The following is a 17,537-nucleotide window of genomic DNA, read 5'->3' as shown; positions in this document are numbered from 1 at the left end:
AGTTTCAGAAACCACAAGGAAACCAAGCTTCTGAGAAAGAGAGGTGTTCAAGGTCCTATAGACTCCAATCAAGGTTTGGCTCCAAACCTTCAGCATATAAACTTTCCTCAGACTTCAACAGTTAGTGTCAAAGGACTATTTGGCTAATTTAGCTTTAATCATGCATTCTAAAAATATACATTAATACTTTATTTATTGAGCACTGAGTGCCAGCCACCATGCCAGCTTTTTATATATACAAATTAAAGCTAATTTGAAAAACAGCCCTGAAAGGCAGGTATCATTAGCCATATTCTTTGGATAAGCTGGATCTTAAAAATCTAGCTTGGTCCCACTCCAAATCCCATGCAATTCTTTCTGAGTGTACATGCTACCGCCAAATCCGTACCACTGAATCTCTAAAAGATCCCCACCTGTTATTCTATGAAACTCAATTGCAATGAAATGGTAAGAATCATAAACCACCAGCATGAGCATTTTACAATCCGAATCTCTGCCATGTACGGCTTCTATGAGCCAGCAACCCAAAGGAATAAAATGTAGCGAGAAGGCCCTCTCAAATAAAAGTCATTTATGGAAGACAAGATTGGAGTGAGCCCACAGAGCAGTGGAAATGAGGAATGAATTTATGAGGCTGAGGACTGAGATGACTGGGCTGGGGTGTCGGGGAAGGAAGACACGAGGGAGAGCCGGCAAAGGGGCAAGTGATGGGTTTAAGGGATCGAATCGGAAATGATATTCTGGAAAATGCCGCAGAGCCTGAAATCTTCCTTAGGAGCTGTTAGGCTCCGAAAGAAAGGTAGGCTTTTCCAATTTCAAGGACCATCTCAAAAGAGGTTAAATTCCTCCCCTTTTAGGAAGCAGCTCTGAGCCAAGAGGCTGAAAAGCCAACTAAAGCACTTGGGGGTGGGGTAGGGTAGGGAGGGAGCCCTTCTGCTCAGCGGGGCTGCTCACTGTACCCCTTTATGCAAAGCTGAGGAGGCATCCAGCCCTGCAGGGCCGCTCCCTGGGGAAGAGGGCTGGAAGGAGGTCAGATGATGCCATTCTTGTCCAGGATGGGTTCTGCCTGGCTGGCCCTGCACATGAGTGAGATGAACGTGAGCTAGGTCTGGAAAGTGAAAAGGGGCTCAGGGACTTGATTTTAGCCTTGCCGAGTGTAATGTGTGTGTGTTGGCGGGGTCGGCGGGTGGGGGTGGTGGTGGAGCTCTCGTCGAAGGGATTAGACTGTCTGGCTGGTAGTGTGCTGGGATCTCCTTGGGCAGAGCCTTGAGAAGAAACTCCTCACTCTTCTTTGATAATTCCCTGCATGAGTCACTCATTCAGCAAGCACTAGAACCTATTGGCTGTCAGGCTGTGCACAAGCGAGAACCACAGACCTTGCCTTCACAGGGCAGACGGTTTGGCAAGAGAGGCGCATGTATAATACATCTCTCAGCACACAGAGGAGCTTAGGAGAGGCCCTGGAGCCGGATCTGGGTTGAATCTGTACCGTACCACTTACAAATGAGGGGGTGCTGGTAAGGAATTTAACTCAGTTCTGAGCTTTAGGTTCCTTATCTGGAAAATGGAACTACTGCACTGACATCAGAGGGTTCTTATGAACCTTAACCAAAATCATGGTTGAAAAGCACTTAATTCAGCAGCTGGTAAATGGTGAGCATTAGTAAACCAATGACTCTTTAATTAATGCTTCATCCTGTGGCTTCTCAGGGGAAAAGACAAGATTAATTGCAAAGAAACCTCTTTGGATAGAAATAAGGCTTGACGTAAGAGCTGAGGACTTAGAGGGCCTACACTTAACTCAAACTCTGCCATGGATTAGCTGAGTTACTCTGAGCAAGTCATTTCCTCTCTCCAGCTCTTTCCCATTTGTAACACAATAGCAGTAGGAATCATCATCACATAATCATCACTAACCTCATCATTACCATCCTCATCATCACCATCACCACCATCACAACCACTGCCATAACCACCAACACCTCCATCAACACCATCATCACCATCACCACCACTAACACCTCCATCAACACCATCATCGCCACAACCATCAGAACAACTGCTCCCAAAGACTGAGGCAGTGAAGTCCCACTGGGCCCAGAGTTCAGGGCGGAGGTGTGTTGGGGGTAGGGGCTGGGACATATAACTTGTGCTCTTCTAGGCCACAGGGATCGATTTAAACAGTTATCTTATATGGTTTGTCAGGAGGGAAGACCACAGCAATGAGGCAGGATTTAAGGGTGAATTTCTGAGATGAAATGGCAAGCCAAGCTGCTGAGAACCCAGGGGCCTGAGTAAACACTTGTATAAAATCTGACTTCACTGTTTCCACAAACCTAACTGAAGTGCTGGGAAACTTGTCAGCTCACATTACACTACAGGCTGGTTGCTGAGTGCAGGGCGTGTTGATTTAAGCTGCTTTCATTAAATCCTGTTCTCTGTGCCAAACAGGCAAGACACTCATCTCAGGCACAAGATGGGTTCTCCTTCCTTGGGGGGCCAAACAGCAGGGGCTCACTTCTGCCAGCCCCACCACCTAGAGCCAGTCCTTCAGGATGCGTCTCCCGGCCTGCGGCTCCTGACGGAAGGGCTCCGGGCAGTGCCTATGTGGCCTTGCAAATAACACAAATGGCGTGACTTGAGCTACCCTTGTCGGGGGTCTGAGTTGTGCCAACCATGTGCTAACCATTTGCCCTGCGTTTTCTCACTTAATCTGTACAATAAGCTCATAGGTAATTTACCTAAAAGGAAACTTAGGGTCAGGGAGGTGAAGCGACTTCCTGAAGCCACTCAACTAGGGGGGACCAGGTCCCTTGAAACAAAGTTCAGTGCCTATTCACGGCCCTGTGGCCAACTCCCTGAGCACAACAAAGGCAGTCCCTCGGTCATGGGGCATCCTCTTAGTGAGGCCTGCCCTGTTTAGTTGTAGGGCCCAAACTCCATCGTTTTCAAACAGCTTCCACTCAGTGGAAGTGCTGGTGGAAGGGAGGGAGGCGGCGGCGTGAAGTGCCCCCTCTGCAGGCGCTGTTCTTGTGCGCGCCTGCACTGCACAGCTTCATCCCCACATGGTCCTCCGAGGCAGGTATGGTACTATCTCCATCTTTTCTAAGGGAGCGACAGGCATGTCAAGTCCTTTTCCAGCGGCCCACTGCTTAAGACTCTGTACTTCCAATGTAGCACGTGCCGGTTTGATCCCTGGTCAGGGAGATCCCAGGTCAGATCCCTCATGCTGCACAGCATGGTCAAAGGAAAAAAAAAAAAAGTCAAGTCCCTTGCTAAGGTCAGGCAGTTACCATGTGCAGAGCCAGGATGGAGCCCAGGCATGTACGGCTGGGACAGAAGGGAGAGAGAACCACTGGCAACATCAGTTTCACTAGCCTTCAAACCAGCGTCTGTCAGGAAGTGGCAGCCGTGGGAAGCAGTGTGGGGTGCTGGGCAGCAGGGGCCAGGCTGGGCTTGGACTCCCAGCTCCCGCTGGGCGCCTCACGTAAGTTGCTAAGCCTCAGTGTGAGGATGGGGACCATACCACACCTTACTCTGCCTCACCAGCTATTACTGCTTCCATGGGGGGGTGTGTGTGTGTGAAAAAGAGAAAGACAGAGTGATCTTGGCATGCTGTGAAGCACTCAACAAACAAATTGTTATCACTACTTCAAGGGAAGAAGGGAAATCTGAAGTCATCTTTTAAATCCCCAGCCTCGTGGCAATCATGACACTGTTTTAGTCAGTTATAGGTCAGAGATTTAGAAACTGTCATCCGCGTTTCGGAAAGGCCACATTTCATCTTGCCTCATTAATATCGAGGGCTCTCACCACCGCGTGTTTTAATCATACCCGTAACATAGCTGACCTTAACTGAGCCAATATCATGTGCTAAGTGCTTGTATGCATTACCTTAAATAATCCTCTGAATAATGATTTCCCAAATACTAACCCCACGAGGTAGGTACTCTCGTTATCCCCATTTTACAGCTTGCAGGGGTGAAGCCACCTGCCCAAAGTTACAACCAGTAGGCAGAAGGGCCGGTGTTTGAACTCACGGCCGTCAGACTCGGGGACTCCTCTTAGCACACGGAGCTCCATGCCTCAGATTGGAGGCCTTGTACTTGATACCAGCGGTGGGGAGCAGGAGGCACAGAGTTTAGGAAGACGGGCCCCCACAGCTGTATTCAAGTTCTTTTCAGTGGGATCTTCTCTCTCCCTCTAAGGGGCCAACAAAAAGAATCCTTAGTGATCTCATTCAAAGTTAAACCTGCCTCCATCAGATGCCGTGGAGTTTCACTGGGGATTAACAATGCATGGACGGTTATATTTCTATCATAAATTAGCTCTGTGGCCATATAATGAACAATACAACCCAGTGTAGCTGTAAGAGGAACATTCATTATATTGCTATAAACAGAGCTATATAAAAAGAATTATTCCTAAGACTCCATGCATCTGCATTTGTGATGTCTTTACATGAGCTTTGCAAACAAAGTCCAAATTAGATTGCATGTGTGTATATGCCTGTGAGTGTGCTTAAGTCGCTTCAGTCATGTCTGATGCTTTGCGACCCTATGGACTATAGCCTGCCAGGCTCCACTGTCCTTGGGATTCTCCAGTCAAGAATTCCAGAGTGGGTTGCCATTTCCTCCTTTAGGGCATCTTCCTGACCCAGGGATGGAACTCACAACTGCTGTAGCTCTAAGACTGGCAGGCGAATTCCTTACCACTGAGCCACCTGGGAAGCCCCTTAGATTGCATTTTAAACATCAGTTCTCCATTCACTGGGGAAAGGGAACTCCAAGTATCCCAAAGGCTTGAATGCTGCACAGGATCTCATCTTTACAAAGGTGTCAACCATCTTTCCTGACCACTACCAAAAGTGTTAGTACACAAGATGATGAGCTGATCTGACCTTCACTTTGTTTAAACAGTGTGGTGTGGTGGGGAAGGTGATTTAGGGTGAAGAAATTGATCAATACCCACAGCTAACTTCAATCTAACTTCTCACCTAGATAATTAAAGGTAATGATATACTCTTTAACAAATCTAGAACACCTATGACTAAAAACAATGGGGTGTATTTCAGTTAAATCATTTGAGTATAAATAAGTCAAGTGGGCCTTAGAAAGCATCACTACGAACAAAGCTAGTGGAGGTGATGGAATTCCAGTTGAGCTATTTCAAATCCTGAAAGATGATGCTGTGAAAGTGCTGCACTCAGTATGCCAGCAAATTTGGAAAACTCAGCAGTGGCCACAGGACTGGAAAAGGTCAGTTTTCATTCCAATCCCAAAGAAAGGCAATGCCAAAGAATGCTCAAACTACCGCACAATTGCACTCATCTCACACGCTAGTAAAGCAATGCTCAAAATTCTCCAAGCCAGGCTTCAGCAATATGTGAACTGTGAACTTCCAGATGTTCAAGCTGGTTTTAGAAAAGGCAGAAGAACCAGAGATCAAATTGTCAACATCTGCTGGATCATGGAAAAAGCAAGAGAATTCCAGAAAAACATCTATTTCTGCTTTATTGACTATGCCAAAGCCTTTGACTGTGTGGATCACAATAAACTTTGGAAAATTCTGAGAGAGATGGGAATACCAGACCACCTGACCTGCCTCTTGAGAAACATATATGCAGGTCAGGAAGCAACAGTTAGAACTGGACATGGAACAACAGACTGGGTCCAAATAGGAAAAGGAGTACGTCAAGGCTGTATATTGTCACCCTGCTTATTTAACTCATATGCAGAGTACATCACGAGAAACTCTGGGCTGGAAGAAGCACAAGCTGGAACCAAGATTGCCAGGAGAAATATCAATAACCTCAGATATGCAGATGACACCACCCTTATGGCAGAAAGTGAAGAGGAACTAAAAAGCCTCTTGATGAAAGTCAAAGAGGAGAGTGGAAAAGTTGGCTTAAAGCTCAACATTCAGAAATCTAAGATCATGGCATCAGGTCCCATCACTTCATGGGAAATAGATGAGGAAACAGTGGAAACAGTGTCAGACTTTATTTTTTTGGGCTCCAAAATCACTGAAGGTGGTGACTGCAGCCATGAAATTAAAAGATGCTTACTGCTTGGAAGGAAAGTTATGACCAACCTACATAGCATATTGAAAAGCAGAGACATTACTTTGCCAACAAAGGTCCATCTAGTCAAGGCTATGGTTTTTCCAGTGTTCATATAAGGATGTGAGAGCTGGACTGTGAAGAAAGCTGAGCGCCAGAGAATTGATGCTTTTGAACTGTGTGTTGGAGAAGACTCTTGAGAGTCCCTTGGACTGAAAGAAAATCCAACCAGTCCATTCTAAAGGAGATCAGCCCTGGGTGTTCACTGGAAAGACTGATGCTAAAGCTGAAACTCCAGCACTTTGGCCACCTCATGCAAAGAGTTGACTCATCGGAAAGGACTCTGATGCTGGGAGGGATTGGGGGCAGGAGGAGAAGGGGACGACAGAGGCTGAGATGGCTGGATGGCATCACTGACTTGATGGACGTGAGTTTGAGTGAACTCTGGGAGTTAGTGATGGACAGGGAAGCCTGGTGTGCTGCAATTCTTAGGAGTTGCAAAGAGTCGGACACGACTGAGCGACTGAACTGAACTGAACTGAAACAGAGGGTGCTAACATATTATCCCTTAAACTTTGCATGTGTAGACTCTGGGGTGAACCAAATATCACAACAAAGCGTGCACTCAGTCATGTGTGTCATTCATTCATCCGTCAGTGTTTACCAGGCAGCTGCTGTGGGCCAAGGGTATGCTGAATTGTGGGGATGTAGGGGTAAGAGATGTTTGCTATCCTCCTGGAACTTCCTGTCTCGTAGAGGATCTGATCAGAAAGACAGGTGGGGGCCATATCACTGAGGGCCCTAAATATTATATTGAATCTGGACTTCATCCTGGGACGAGGTGAAACCAAAGGCCCATCCCTGCAGGACTCAGGGAGGTACACTGTTCCCTATGGCCTTGCCTCTGTGATGTGAAGGTGAGAAGTCAGTGAATCACATCTACTGTAACTAACATGGTTAAGGGGAGACACTTTGACTTTCAAGGCCATCACTATGAAAGGAATGGTGTGAAGATATGATGGATGAATCCTCTGTTCACCTAAGAGTAGAAGTGTTGAGGCTGGAGTTTAGAGCAAGAAGAAAGCATTCAGGGATTTGAGTAACCACCCGCTGCATGACCAAGGTCAGGGTCAGGGCCCTGAACAGGACTGAAAGGTGCACAGGTCATAGTGAAACCTCCTCCCTCTCCATCCATGCTGCTGCCTTATTCCCCCCACACTTACCAATAGAACAGTCGTGTCCAGTCCAGCTTGGGTCACAGCTGCAAAGCCCGGTGTCTGGGAGGAAGGTTCCGTGGCCTGAACACTGGTCCAGGCAGGTGGCCCTGGGCGTCTCGCAGTTGGTGCCTCCCCAGCCCACAGAGCAGTGGCACTCGCCTCTCACGCAGACGCCTCGGCCCGAACACGTGGGGTCCATGCAGTCCACTGTGACACGTGGGGAGACAGCACTAGTGAGTACTGGACCGACCAGGCTGGAGGCTTCTTTAAACAAACTGCTATGCTTTGCACTGGAGCAGCTTCACACGATCAAGGAGAAGGACCCAGATGTCCACGGAAGTGTTGATAACACTTGATAACAGTGAAGCAAATGACTCTAGCAACAGTAGACCTGGGTTCTTGACTCCACCCAGTGGTCAACTGTTTATCTCCCGAGTCTCAATTCCCATGCCTGTAAAAATACGGATACACAGTCCCACCTCTTGGTTTGTGGGTGCAGAGAGGAAGACATATATGTCCCTAACAACTGCAACACTGGAGAGAAAGACTTTGTTTCCTTCCCTTCTGTAGCTCCGCCTCCTAGAATACCGCCAAACACAAGGGAGGCACTTGAAACGTCATCAGAGAACAAACTATTTGTGTTTGCCACATTACGATGCAGTTTTATTTCTTTGAATGTGGGACTAAAATAAAGAAATTCCTTAATTTAAATGAGAATTTATTTTGCACTTAAATTCCCTTAGCTTGTGTCATCTTCCCCAGATTCTGGTGATTGAGACGAACTTTCAAGCCTCACTTCCCACACACATATTTGTCTGGAAGTGCATCCAGGCAAACATTTCAATGATTATTCAACATTACATACAGCGGCTGTGTTTAGCTTCTCCTCAAGTTGGAGGGGGGGCGGGTGGGGAACTACAAAGCTGTAGCTCAAACCAAGCAACTCCCCACAGGGCTCTTAGGGTGCAAGGCCTAAGCGGTCTCAAGAGACCTCCCCACCCCGGAAGGAGGGAGGAGAATATTGCGAGTTACCTGCTCTTTGCCAGTGTGCTAGGAAATGCGTCATAAACCTCATCAGGTTCCGTTTTCTCAGTGAGATAAATGATTTATAGGAGGACTTCCAGAGCGGAATCTGAAGACACGTCTGTCTGATTCTGAATCCAGTGGTAGCCCTGCCCCTGGGACTAATTTTCCTAAACCAAAGCTTTAGTTGTGGAGTTACACAAAGTTACCAGAGACCATTAATCCTCCGCAAAGCATTTCACAGAAAAAAGAAGAGGCATATTAGGGGCTAACTTAGCATGTGGCTCCAGTGCACGTGAAAAGTGCAAAAAGAAGTAGAGATGAGACAGAATTGGCTAACGGCTGGTCCGTGTTCTCTAGTCAACCAAAGAGCTGTTAGATCACCCGTGCACTAGAGGGAGGGAGGGGATTCTATCTGTTTTGCAAGTGGAAGGGGAGAGTGAGGTCCCGGAGTGCGGTGGGGCTCATTGTGCAGCTGTTGTTAAGAGTGTTGATGGAGCTGCCTCTATGAATGTAGTCAGATTCTTCCTTACAGGGCTCATGAGAAAGCCATATGCTGCAGAGGAAATAATGTAGCCTTTGACCTCTGAAGTCCTAAGGTCAAAGGTCACAAGACAAACGGAAATGGGTCTATGACTATGGCTGTGTCACATATCTGCTTTGGGCTTCCATGCATAAAGCAGGTTTGGTAAAATTACCTACCTCTCAGGTTGCTATGAAGACCAAATGATACTGAGGCTTTGAAAGGGCAGTATAAACTGTAAACTGTTTCAAAGAATTTACCTGTCCACTCTACCAGGACATTCAGTAGCATGACTTGGGCAGATGGTGGTTAGCACTCATTTATAATTCAGATGTGCTTTTACTTCATCTATCAAGGGAAATTTTATAACCCTATGTACCTGACTTTTCCACAAGAGTCAGGAAATCAGCCGGAGTATATTAGAGTCACAGACACACGTGGGCAGAGACTTTACGAAGAGCAGCATTCTGGGAACAGGTTGTTCATTTTGAGGGCTAGCTTATTAAGAAAGCTCTTTCACTGGGTTTTTAAAGGCACTCAGTGTAACTACTTGAGTGATAGGTAAGAAGATCAAAGGTCTGGAGCAACCACGGGATTAAAAACATGGCGACAGTAATAGCAACAGTAACAACAGTAATTAGTGTTGAGTGTCTCTTCTATGCTATATCATACTATTAAACCTTTTATATACATTGTCTGATTTAACCCTAACAACAACCTTTTGAGGTAGATACCACTGTTACCCTCGTGTCACAGATGAGGAAACTGAAGCACAGAGAGGTTAAATGACTTGTCCAAGATTACACAGTGGTTAAGTGGAGGAATTTAAATTTGAAGCATTCTTTCCTGGTACAAATCTCTTGCTATTTCCTTTGCAATCTTACTGGTTCCAAAATACATGTAACGCATGAATACAGACACAAGCACACAAAATGGTTAAAAATAGAAGTCAAAAGAAAACGAAACAATGAAAGAAAGGGGCAAAGTGGAGAATTAATAAAGCCACAGGAAGGCAAAGAATCCCTTCTCTTGCAGTCTCTGGACACCACTTAATAATGGTTTACACATGACCTGCTGCAGTTTCTGTTAATTAAAAATGATAAAAATAATAGCAGTGATAAATTTTCATGACCTGCCTCAGATCCCAGGACCTCAGAAGGATTATTCTGGCCCATTAGGCTGCTAGGATAATTCCCCAGACCCAGAGAATTTTCCAGTTTGACGGGAAATGACTCAGCAGTTCCTATCCCGAGACCTGTAAAGGTATTTCCCGTTCTGTGAGTGCCCGGACCCCAGCGTGGGGTTGAAGCTGTCTCTGAGGCGCCCTTGAGGTCGAATCTATAAATCTGCAATGTTAGTGGAGCAAGCCGAGAGGGTGCCAAGTTCAGCAAGAGGCCCTTGGCGTCACGGTCCTGTTTCTCAGACATAATAAGTTTGATGGGGACCCAGGAACCAGCAAAGTGAATCCGAAGTTCTCAGAAGCTGGTCCAGGCAGGGAAGAAAAGAGCAGAAAGAACTGATGAGGGGCTACCTCCAGGCAATTCATCATCAATTAATCATTGCTTCGGGAGGTCAGCTTGGTAAAGCAAGTGTGGAGCACCGCAAAGCAGTTCTAAGGAGGCCTGCACCAAGGGGGCATAGCAGCTCCAGGAAACCTTGGCTGAACTGACTGAGGTTCCTGCCAGAACACGGGCCCAAAGCCAGGGTGGTTATCTATGCCACAGTGACTCTCTGCCGAAGGTCCCACGTTGACTGTGCATCTGTGTACCCTGTCTGGGGTCTCTAGGGAAGCAGGAACCTTAGGATGGAATTAAAATGATCTCTCTCCATCACACTGGGATACTTTCCCCAATACTATTTATTTGGTAGGATGCTGGGTATAACATGGGAAGATCAGCAGGCTTGGGGTCGGGGAGATGAAGAAATACGGGAGAAGCTGGCAGGGAGGTGGGCTTGGCTCTGGGCAGAAGACAGTCTAACTTAGTTTCTTCTTAGAAGAGGAGCCAAGCAGTCATATTTTGTTTTCCCCTTTGCAGAGCTTGCCATTCAAGCCAAAATTTCTGGCAGATGCTTGGCTTACTAATGAGATGATGGGGCCTGCATGGCCAGGCCACAAACACAGCTCTTTTCCCTAAATGTTCCACGCTTCAGTGGCCACACAAGCTACCCGAGGCACTTCAGGACCCGAAACACAGTGGCTCACTTTTCACAGTAAAATGTTGAGGTCAGGCCCCTCTGCCCTTCCCCCAGGCCCCTCTAAGCATCCTCTCGGTGCAGTTCAGGCTTTTTTAAAAAAAATAATGGGACGATAAACTTCAAAAGAAAGAAGGAGAGAGCGAAAGAAGTCAGCTTGTTAGCTGATGTTTTATAAACACAGTGAAACCTATTAGAACAGACAGGGGATTGGGGGATCGGACGAAGGCCCAGGAAACCCCCACTCGAAACACAAGGAATCTGCAAGGATGCTTTAGCAGAGAAACAGAAATAAGAGGAATCAGGACCAGATGGCCCTTCTCAGAACAGAGACCAGGAGTGAAAACCCTTCTTTTCAAACAGTAATGTAAATCAAATTGCTAAATAACTTCTATCTCTCTGTAAGTGACCTGGCCCTCCAGGGCGCTGCCCAGGGCTGGCTGATCAGAAGGACAACTTCTCTTCCTTGACCCATTGGACACCGTGGGACCCAGGGTGGGATGGCCCCACGTTTCAGGAGGGATCTCTTCTTTGTTTCTCTTTCCTTCACAGCGTCTTCGCCTCAAGGGATGAAAATGAAAAGGGGAAGCAGACGAAGGTCAGCGTCATCAGGATGAGAAAGCCAACGCCTTTGTTCAAGGGAACCAGGCCCCTGGATGAGCTCAGACAGCCCGAGGTAATCCGCATCAAAGTTAATAGGTCTGAATCAGGATCTCCAGTCACACTTGGGGAGCGCAGACAGCCTGTCTCTCAGAGGAGACGGATGCTTTCCAGACACTAATCCCTTCCCGCTCCCTGTTCTTTTAACACGGGCCCATTATGTTCTCTCATTTTAGGGGAAATGATGCTTTGAGAGGGGACTACTTATTATATCCCCAGTAGATTAGAAGACTAGCTCTCCCTGGAGCCTCTTGTACCCACTGGAGAAAGTGCCAGGGCCCTAGACAGTAAACAGTAGGAGGTCATGACCATTAACATCGCCCATCGGTTTCAAGGTCCATCCATTTCAAAAGGCCTTGGATACAGTGAATGGAGTGAAACAGGAAGCATGCTTCAGCTGTCTCCAGAAAGCTGCTAATGATATAGGAGCTAACGTTCAGGGAGCATTTCCTGTATGTCAGACACTGAGCTATGTGCTTCACATGAGTCATTTAATCCAGTCCTCACAATGACCTTCTGTGAAAAGGAATTCCCATTTTACAGATGAGGAGTCTGAGGCTAGTGAGTGTGGCAGAACCAGGACTCAAACTCACATCTAACGCCAGAGTGTGTACTCCTGACAGCTACTCTCTATTGCTCGTGATAAGACCCCTCCTCTCATCGGGAAATCCCATGTGGTAAGGAGGAGAGAGTACAGGGTTTGAGGTTGGAAGACCTGGGCTGAATTCTGGCCCTGCCATCAGGTAATGTTATGACCATGGGCGTGTTGATGCCCTTCCCGGGCCTCAGGGTTCTCATTTGCGAGACAGACCAGTTTGGCTTATCGCAACTCGTTAGGTTTTCTGGGGAACAACTGACATCACTGTTGAGTTAGCAGTTCACTTTTAAACCTCATTCTGTACAGGCGTGTATTTACTTTATGAAGGAGGGAGACACGCCTATGAATACCTAGGAGCTACAAACAAGACCACACACACATATACATATTCACACATGCAGAAGGGTGTGACAATGGAAGGCAACCTTTGGAGGTCTACAAGAGACTCATATTCAGAAATGGAGAGCAAAGATGCTTAAAGGGGAGGAGAAAGACCTGAGACTGTGGAGCCAGAGAGACTGGGCTCAAATCCGGCTCTGCCATCCACCAGCCGTGGGACCTTGGGCAGGTCATCTGTCTCCCTGAGTCTCAGTTTCCTCAACTATAAAATCGAGATGATTACCCCTCCCTAGTAGGCATGTGTGCATGCTCAGTCAGTCAGTCATGTATGTCCAACTCTTTGTGAACCCATGGACTGCAGCCCGCCAGGCTCCTCTGTCCACTGGATTCTCCAGGCAAGAATACTGGTGTGGGTTGGCATGCCCTCTTTCAGGGGATCTTCCCAACCCAGGGAGCAAACCTGTGTCTCTTATGTCTCCTGCATTGGTAGGCAGGTTTTTTTTTTTTTTCTTTTTTTTTTTACCACTAGCACCTGGGTGGCTCAGATGATAAAAGAATTTGCCTGCAATGCAAGAGACCTGGGTTCAATCTCCAGGTCGGGAAGGTCCCCTGAAGAAGGGAATGGTAACCTACTCTAATATTCTTGCCTGGAGAATTCCATGGACAGAGGAGCCTGGTGGCCTACAGTCCATGGGGTCGCAAAGAGTTGGATACGACTGTGCTTTCACTTTCAGCACCTACTAGTGCTGGAAGTTAAATGACACCAGGCTTCTGGCCCAGAACCTTGCACATGGTTAGCGCTCAATACACACCCTTCTCTTCCCCTCCCTGAGTGGGACCTGTCCTCTCGCTTTAGGTTAGTGACTGCTGCCAGTGACGTCCTGGCTCGGCGCGGGGGTGGCGGTCGCAGGCCTGCTCTGGAGGCTCCCTCTGCTCCCGGGGAGGCCCGCCGGCCATCTCTGTCTCACGGGCAGGAGCCGAGCTGCCGCCCCCCGCACCTGGGGTCCTACCTTCCTCGCAGTTCTCGCCCTTGTAGCCGGGGTTGCAGATGCAGGTGCCCATGATGCAGGTGCCGTGGTGGCTGCAGGCCACGTCGATGCACTGGTTGGTTGGCACGTCGCACTCGGCACCCTTCCAGCCACTGTGGCACAGGCACCGGCCTTTCATGTACTGGCCATTCCCACTGCAGAGCACGGGGCAGGAAGCTGCAGAGACAGCGCCGGGAGCCTGGCGTGGATGTGCGCCCTGGTATACTCTGTCTGTCCCTTTCCACCCCGGGCTTCAAGTACTTTGCCATAATTCCCATATGTGTCCACCTGTCTGCTTCTCTTGCTTTACTTCATTCCAGTTAAAACACGTCTGGAACTGTCAGTTAAAGTATAGAGTGCAGGGCCTAAAGAATACAGCTGGGGCCCACTGAACGTTGCTTTCTCCTGTCCCCCTCATTACTGGTGACTGCATGGTGGTTGCCAGGCTCCTTAGACAGGAGGCTTCAATCTGTTCCTTGGGCTGGCTGCAAAAGACAGCTTGGCCTGCTGCTCGCCCCGCACCCCTCCAGCAGGACTCTCCTCCTAGTAGTGCTGCGTTTCGCTTCCTCCATCCTCAGGTGCTGGACCACTTCGTGTCATCTTTAACCCAGCCACTCTCCAGCTTTCCCTGTCTTTCCGGCCTCCACTGAAGCCCCACATGCCACTGCTCCAATAACAGAATAGCTGAGCCCAGTGCGGCTCTTTAAAGTATTATCTTTCTACTCTGCCACTTAGCGTAAAAGGTTTTGTGATCATCTGTACGAAGGACACTATATAAAAATAAATTACGTTGCATTGTGCTCTAAGTACCGACAGCCTTACCGAGATACAATAAGGCTGCTTTACACACGACTCTTAACTTTAAGTGCATATGGGATGAGACAGTAATTCATGTTAGGAGGAATGCCTCATTTTCTCTCTGCGCCACCTTCCCCCGGCTCCCACCTGGCCTCCTTCCTTTTTAAAGCACTCAGCAGGTAATCACTATGCTTCCTCAGGTCTGCTGGCTCTGCTGCGTCAGCCTGAGTCTATGCTGTTTCATGTTAGGAAGAACAAGTAGAAGCCCCAGAGCAGCATCACGGCATGGCATTTGGAGGGCGCTGTGTCCTCAGCTTGGAAAGCCATCTCTGCCTTCCGCTGATGAACAAACTCAAGGATCTGGTCTGCGTTTCAGTGTCACTTCACCTGGAGAGCCTTTCCTATTCCTCATTCCATCCAAGCTAGGACCCTTCCACGCTGACAGATGTTTCTGCATCTAACTTGCTCTAGTCTGCTTCACCCGTCACTGACTGCTTTGTGATCATCATCTGTTTCTCTGTCACTCTCCCCGACTGAGAGGTCCTGGGCTTGAGTCTTGCTCAGTGTTGCAACCTTGGTGTCCAGCACAGGACCAAGTCCTAAAGGGCGCTAAGCAAACACCTGTGGGATGAGGCAAGAGGTGGAGAAACCAAAGGAAGGGGACTTTTCCTTTCCCCAAGAGGAGTGCCAAATTCTCAGGACCACCGATCATCCGGTAGCATTTTTCTTGTTAATTCTTCCAGGACAGAAATGGAACCTGAATGCTCAGGCAAATCACAGGCAGCCTTTAAACGCTCCCCACAGTGATTACCATTAGCATCGTACATGCCTGAAGAGGAGGCAGCATTAGGGTCCCGTGTGAAGAGAAGTCTCGCCTCCCAGTCCCTCCCCTCGGTGGTCTCTGCCAATACCCCGCTTGCGTTGTAATAAGACAGCAACGGAGCAGCAGCTCAGGCCCCTCCCCAAGGACAGAGACAAACCACATTCGCTGGAGATGCACGTCAAAGACGCTTGGCAAACGCTGATTGGTCCTCCAAGGGGAAATCTATTTTTGCAAAGGACCCCGTGTCCAGTTTCCTGTGGCTGCCCTTGCCTCCTGACCTCCCCGGGCATGCACAGTGGATAACACGACTGGGACAGGGCTCTGCTTGCAGACCTCCCCGCCAGGGCCCCGCCGGACCGGCCCCTGGGAGCCCTTCTCCCGAGAGGCGGGAGCTGGCCGGGATTTCTGCCCTTGCCCTGAGGATTGGGACCCGCAGGCCCATGGGGTGGGGCAGGGCTCTCACCTCGGCCGCAGTCAGGGCCCAGGAAGCCCAGGAAGCAGTGGCAAGTCCCAGAGATGCAGTCCCCATTGCCATAGCAGTTGCTGGGGCAGTTATCCACCGACTCTGTGGGAGAAAAGAGAAACAAAGCTGCAAACAGAGGCTTCTTTACCCAAACAGAGGGCCCGGGAATCCAGCCTCGGGTTAACCACGACCCACACATTCGAGCGCTTTTGACGCAGTCACTGAAGAGTCAATCAAGTTAAAAATGTATGTTCTGTTTACTCTTGCTGAGGTGCATCTCAGCTGACATTAAGAGATGTGTTTGGGGAAATGTGTCCCTAAACCAATTTTTTATAAATCAAATTTGTATCTACAAATGCAGAGAAATTTTTCGGCTAAAAACACTGGGAGCAAATGCATGGTTTAACTCGTTAGTGGTTATCTTTGGAGGCTGGGTGATGGGGTGATACCTATGGTCTTGACACTTTTTTGTGGTTTATATTTTTCTCATAATGGGCTGATAATCTGTGAATCCAGTTTGTTTGTTTGTTTTTCCACAAAGCTACTGGGGATTTGTAAATCGGTCTCTTCCCACCTCTGATTCTCCATCTCTCAGTCCAGACGCCACCATCTCTCACAGGGGCTAACACAACAGCCTCATGGCTGGCCTCCTCCTCCCACCCTGATTCATTCACCACCCAGCAGCCTGAGCCACCTTCCTGAAACAGATCTCAGCCTGTTCTCCTCCTAAAAACTCTTCAGTGCCCCCTGCCCCCCATTTGCCGAAATGAAAAGAGCCAAGCTCCTTCAAAAGGTATTGGGATTTTCCTTCACGCCCCCTCTGCCCTTCCCATATCCCCAGCCTCTGCAATGAGTGCCCACTTTCTGCAGGGCTGCTCATTTCTCTAACGCATCCTGGTACATTTGGTATCATCTGTGTGACATGTCAAGGAAATACAGGCTTCACTGCAGGAAGCTTTTAGTAAAAAAAACTAATCAGTGGTTTGTAGCTCCAGTTAGTACACATGCTATATAGAAAATCTGTTTATTTGGATTAGCCCGTTTCTCAATCATGCTAGATATGGCATAAAGGAAGAAGCCACTGTATTTTGAATGGCTTCTTTGTGCCACCTATTTCCACAAAGCTTATTTCATCTTGCTGCCACCAAATCTTCAAGTGTATCAATATTCCTACTTTACAAACAGCAACAACACCACGAGGAGGCTGACAAAGAGATGAAGGGACTTGCTGAAGGCCTCAAGAGATACTAATTCATGGATGCAGAATCTGAATCTAGGCCTTTGGACCCCAAGCCTGGTTTTCCTCAATGATGCTGTGTCATCTGGACCTTGAAGGAACTTCTCAGCCACAGCCAGGAATGAACGAGGCAGATCTGTGACTCAGTGAGGCCAGTCCTGATGACAACGAGGGACCAGCTGGAAGGCAGTGAATTCTAGGACTTGCAGAGCTTGAAGGGATCTAGGGAGACCTGATTCTGGGGCCCATTTTTCCAGAATCATGTTGGGAACCTAAAGCAACTTCCTCCCCACCCACCATTTCTGGGCCTCATCTTCCTCATATGTGAAATGAAGGCGATAGCAGAGATGATTCCCAGGACTGTTTCCTGTTCTAAAATTCTATAAGCTTCTGTGCAGAAAAGACATCCTGACAAGGGCAGCGAGTATTAATCACCAGGAAATCACTTAGGACCAATGCAACAGCAGCTGATATGGGGCAAAACCAGTGGAGGAAGGCTTCTGGGAGGAGATAAGTGTGAAGGATGTCTTGAGTACAGGTAGATGGTGGAAGGTGGGAGATGTTGAGGAGCTCA

General features: G+C 48.2%; 1 protein-coding gene across 4 annotated transcripts in view; it reads right to left on the bottom strand.

The window, feature by feature from the left end:
- Positions 1 to 17,537, bottom strand: part of TENM4 (teneurin transmembrane protein 4) — an 855,551-nt gene that overhangs the window by 150,147 nt on the left and 687,867 nt on the right. For all 4 annotated transcript variants that reach the window (XM_070365001.1, XM_070365000.1, XM_070365002.1 and 1 more), the window contains 3 exons: positions 15,727 to 15,828; positions 13,625 to 13,819; positions 7,285 to 7,485 (listed from right to left, as the gene is read on the bottom strand). In XM_070365001.1, coding sequence (XP_070221102.1) covers positions 7,285 to 7,485; positions 13,625 to 13,819; positions 15,727 to 15,828 — 498 coding nt within the window. The remainder of the gene's footprint in view (positions 1 to 7,284; positions 7,486 to 13,624; positions 13,820 to 15,726; positions 15,829 to 17,537) is intronic.

Source organism: Bos mutus, chromosome 29, assembly GCF_027580195.1.
Source record: "Bos mutus isolate GX-2022 chromosome 29, NWIPB_WYAK_1.1, whole genome shotgun sequence".
NCBI lineage: Eukaryota > Metazoa > Chordata > Mammalia > Artiodactyla > Bovidae > Bos > Bos mutus.
Note: the sequence above shows the minus strand (reverse complement) of the source record. Positions and strands in the feature narration are given on the sequence as shown.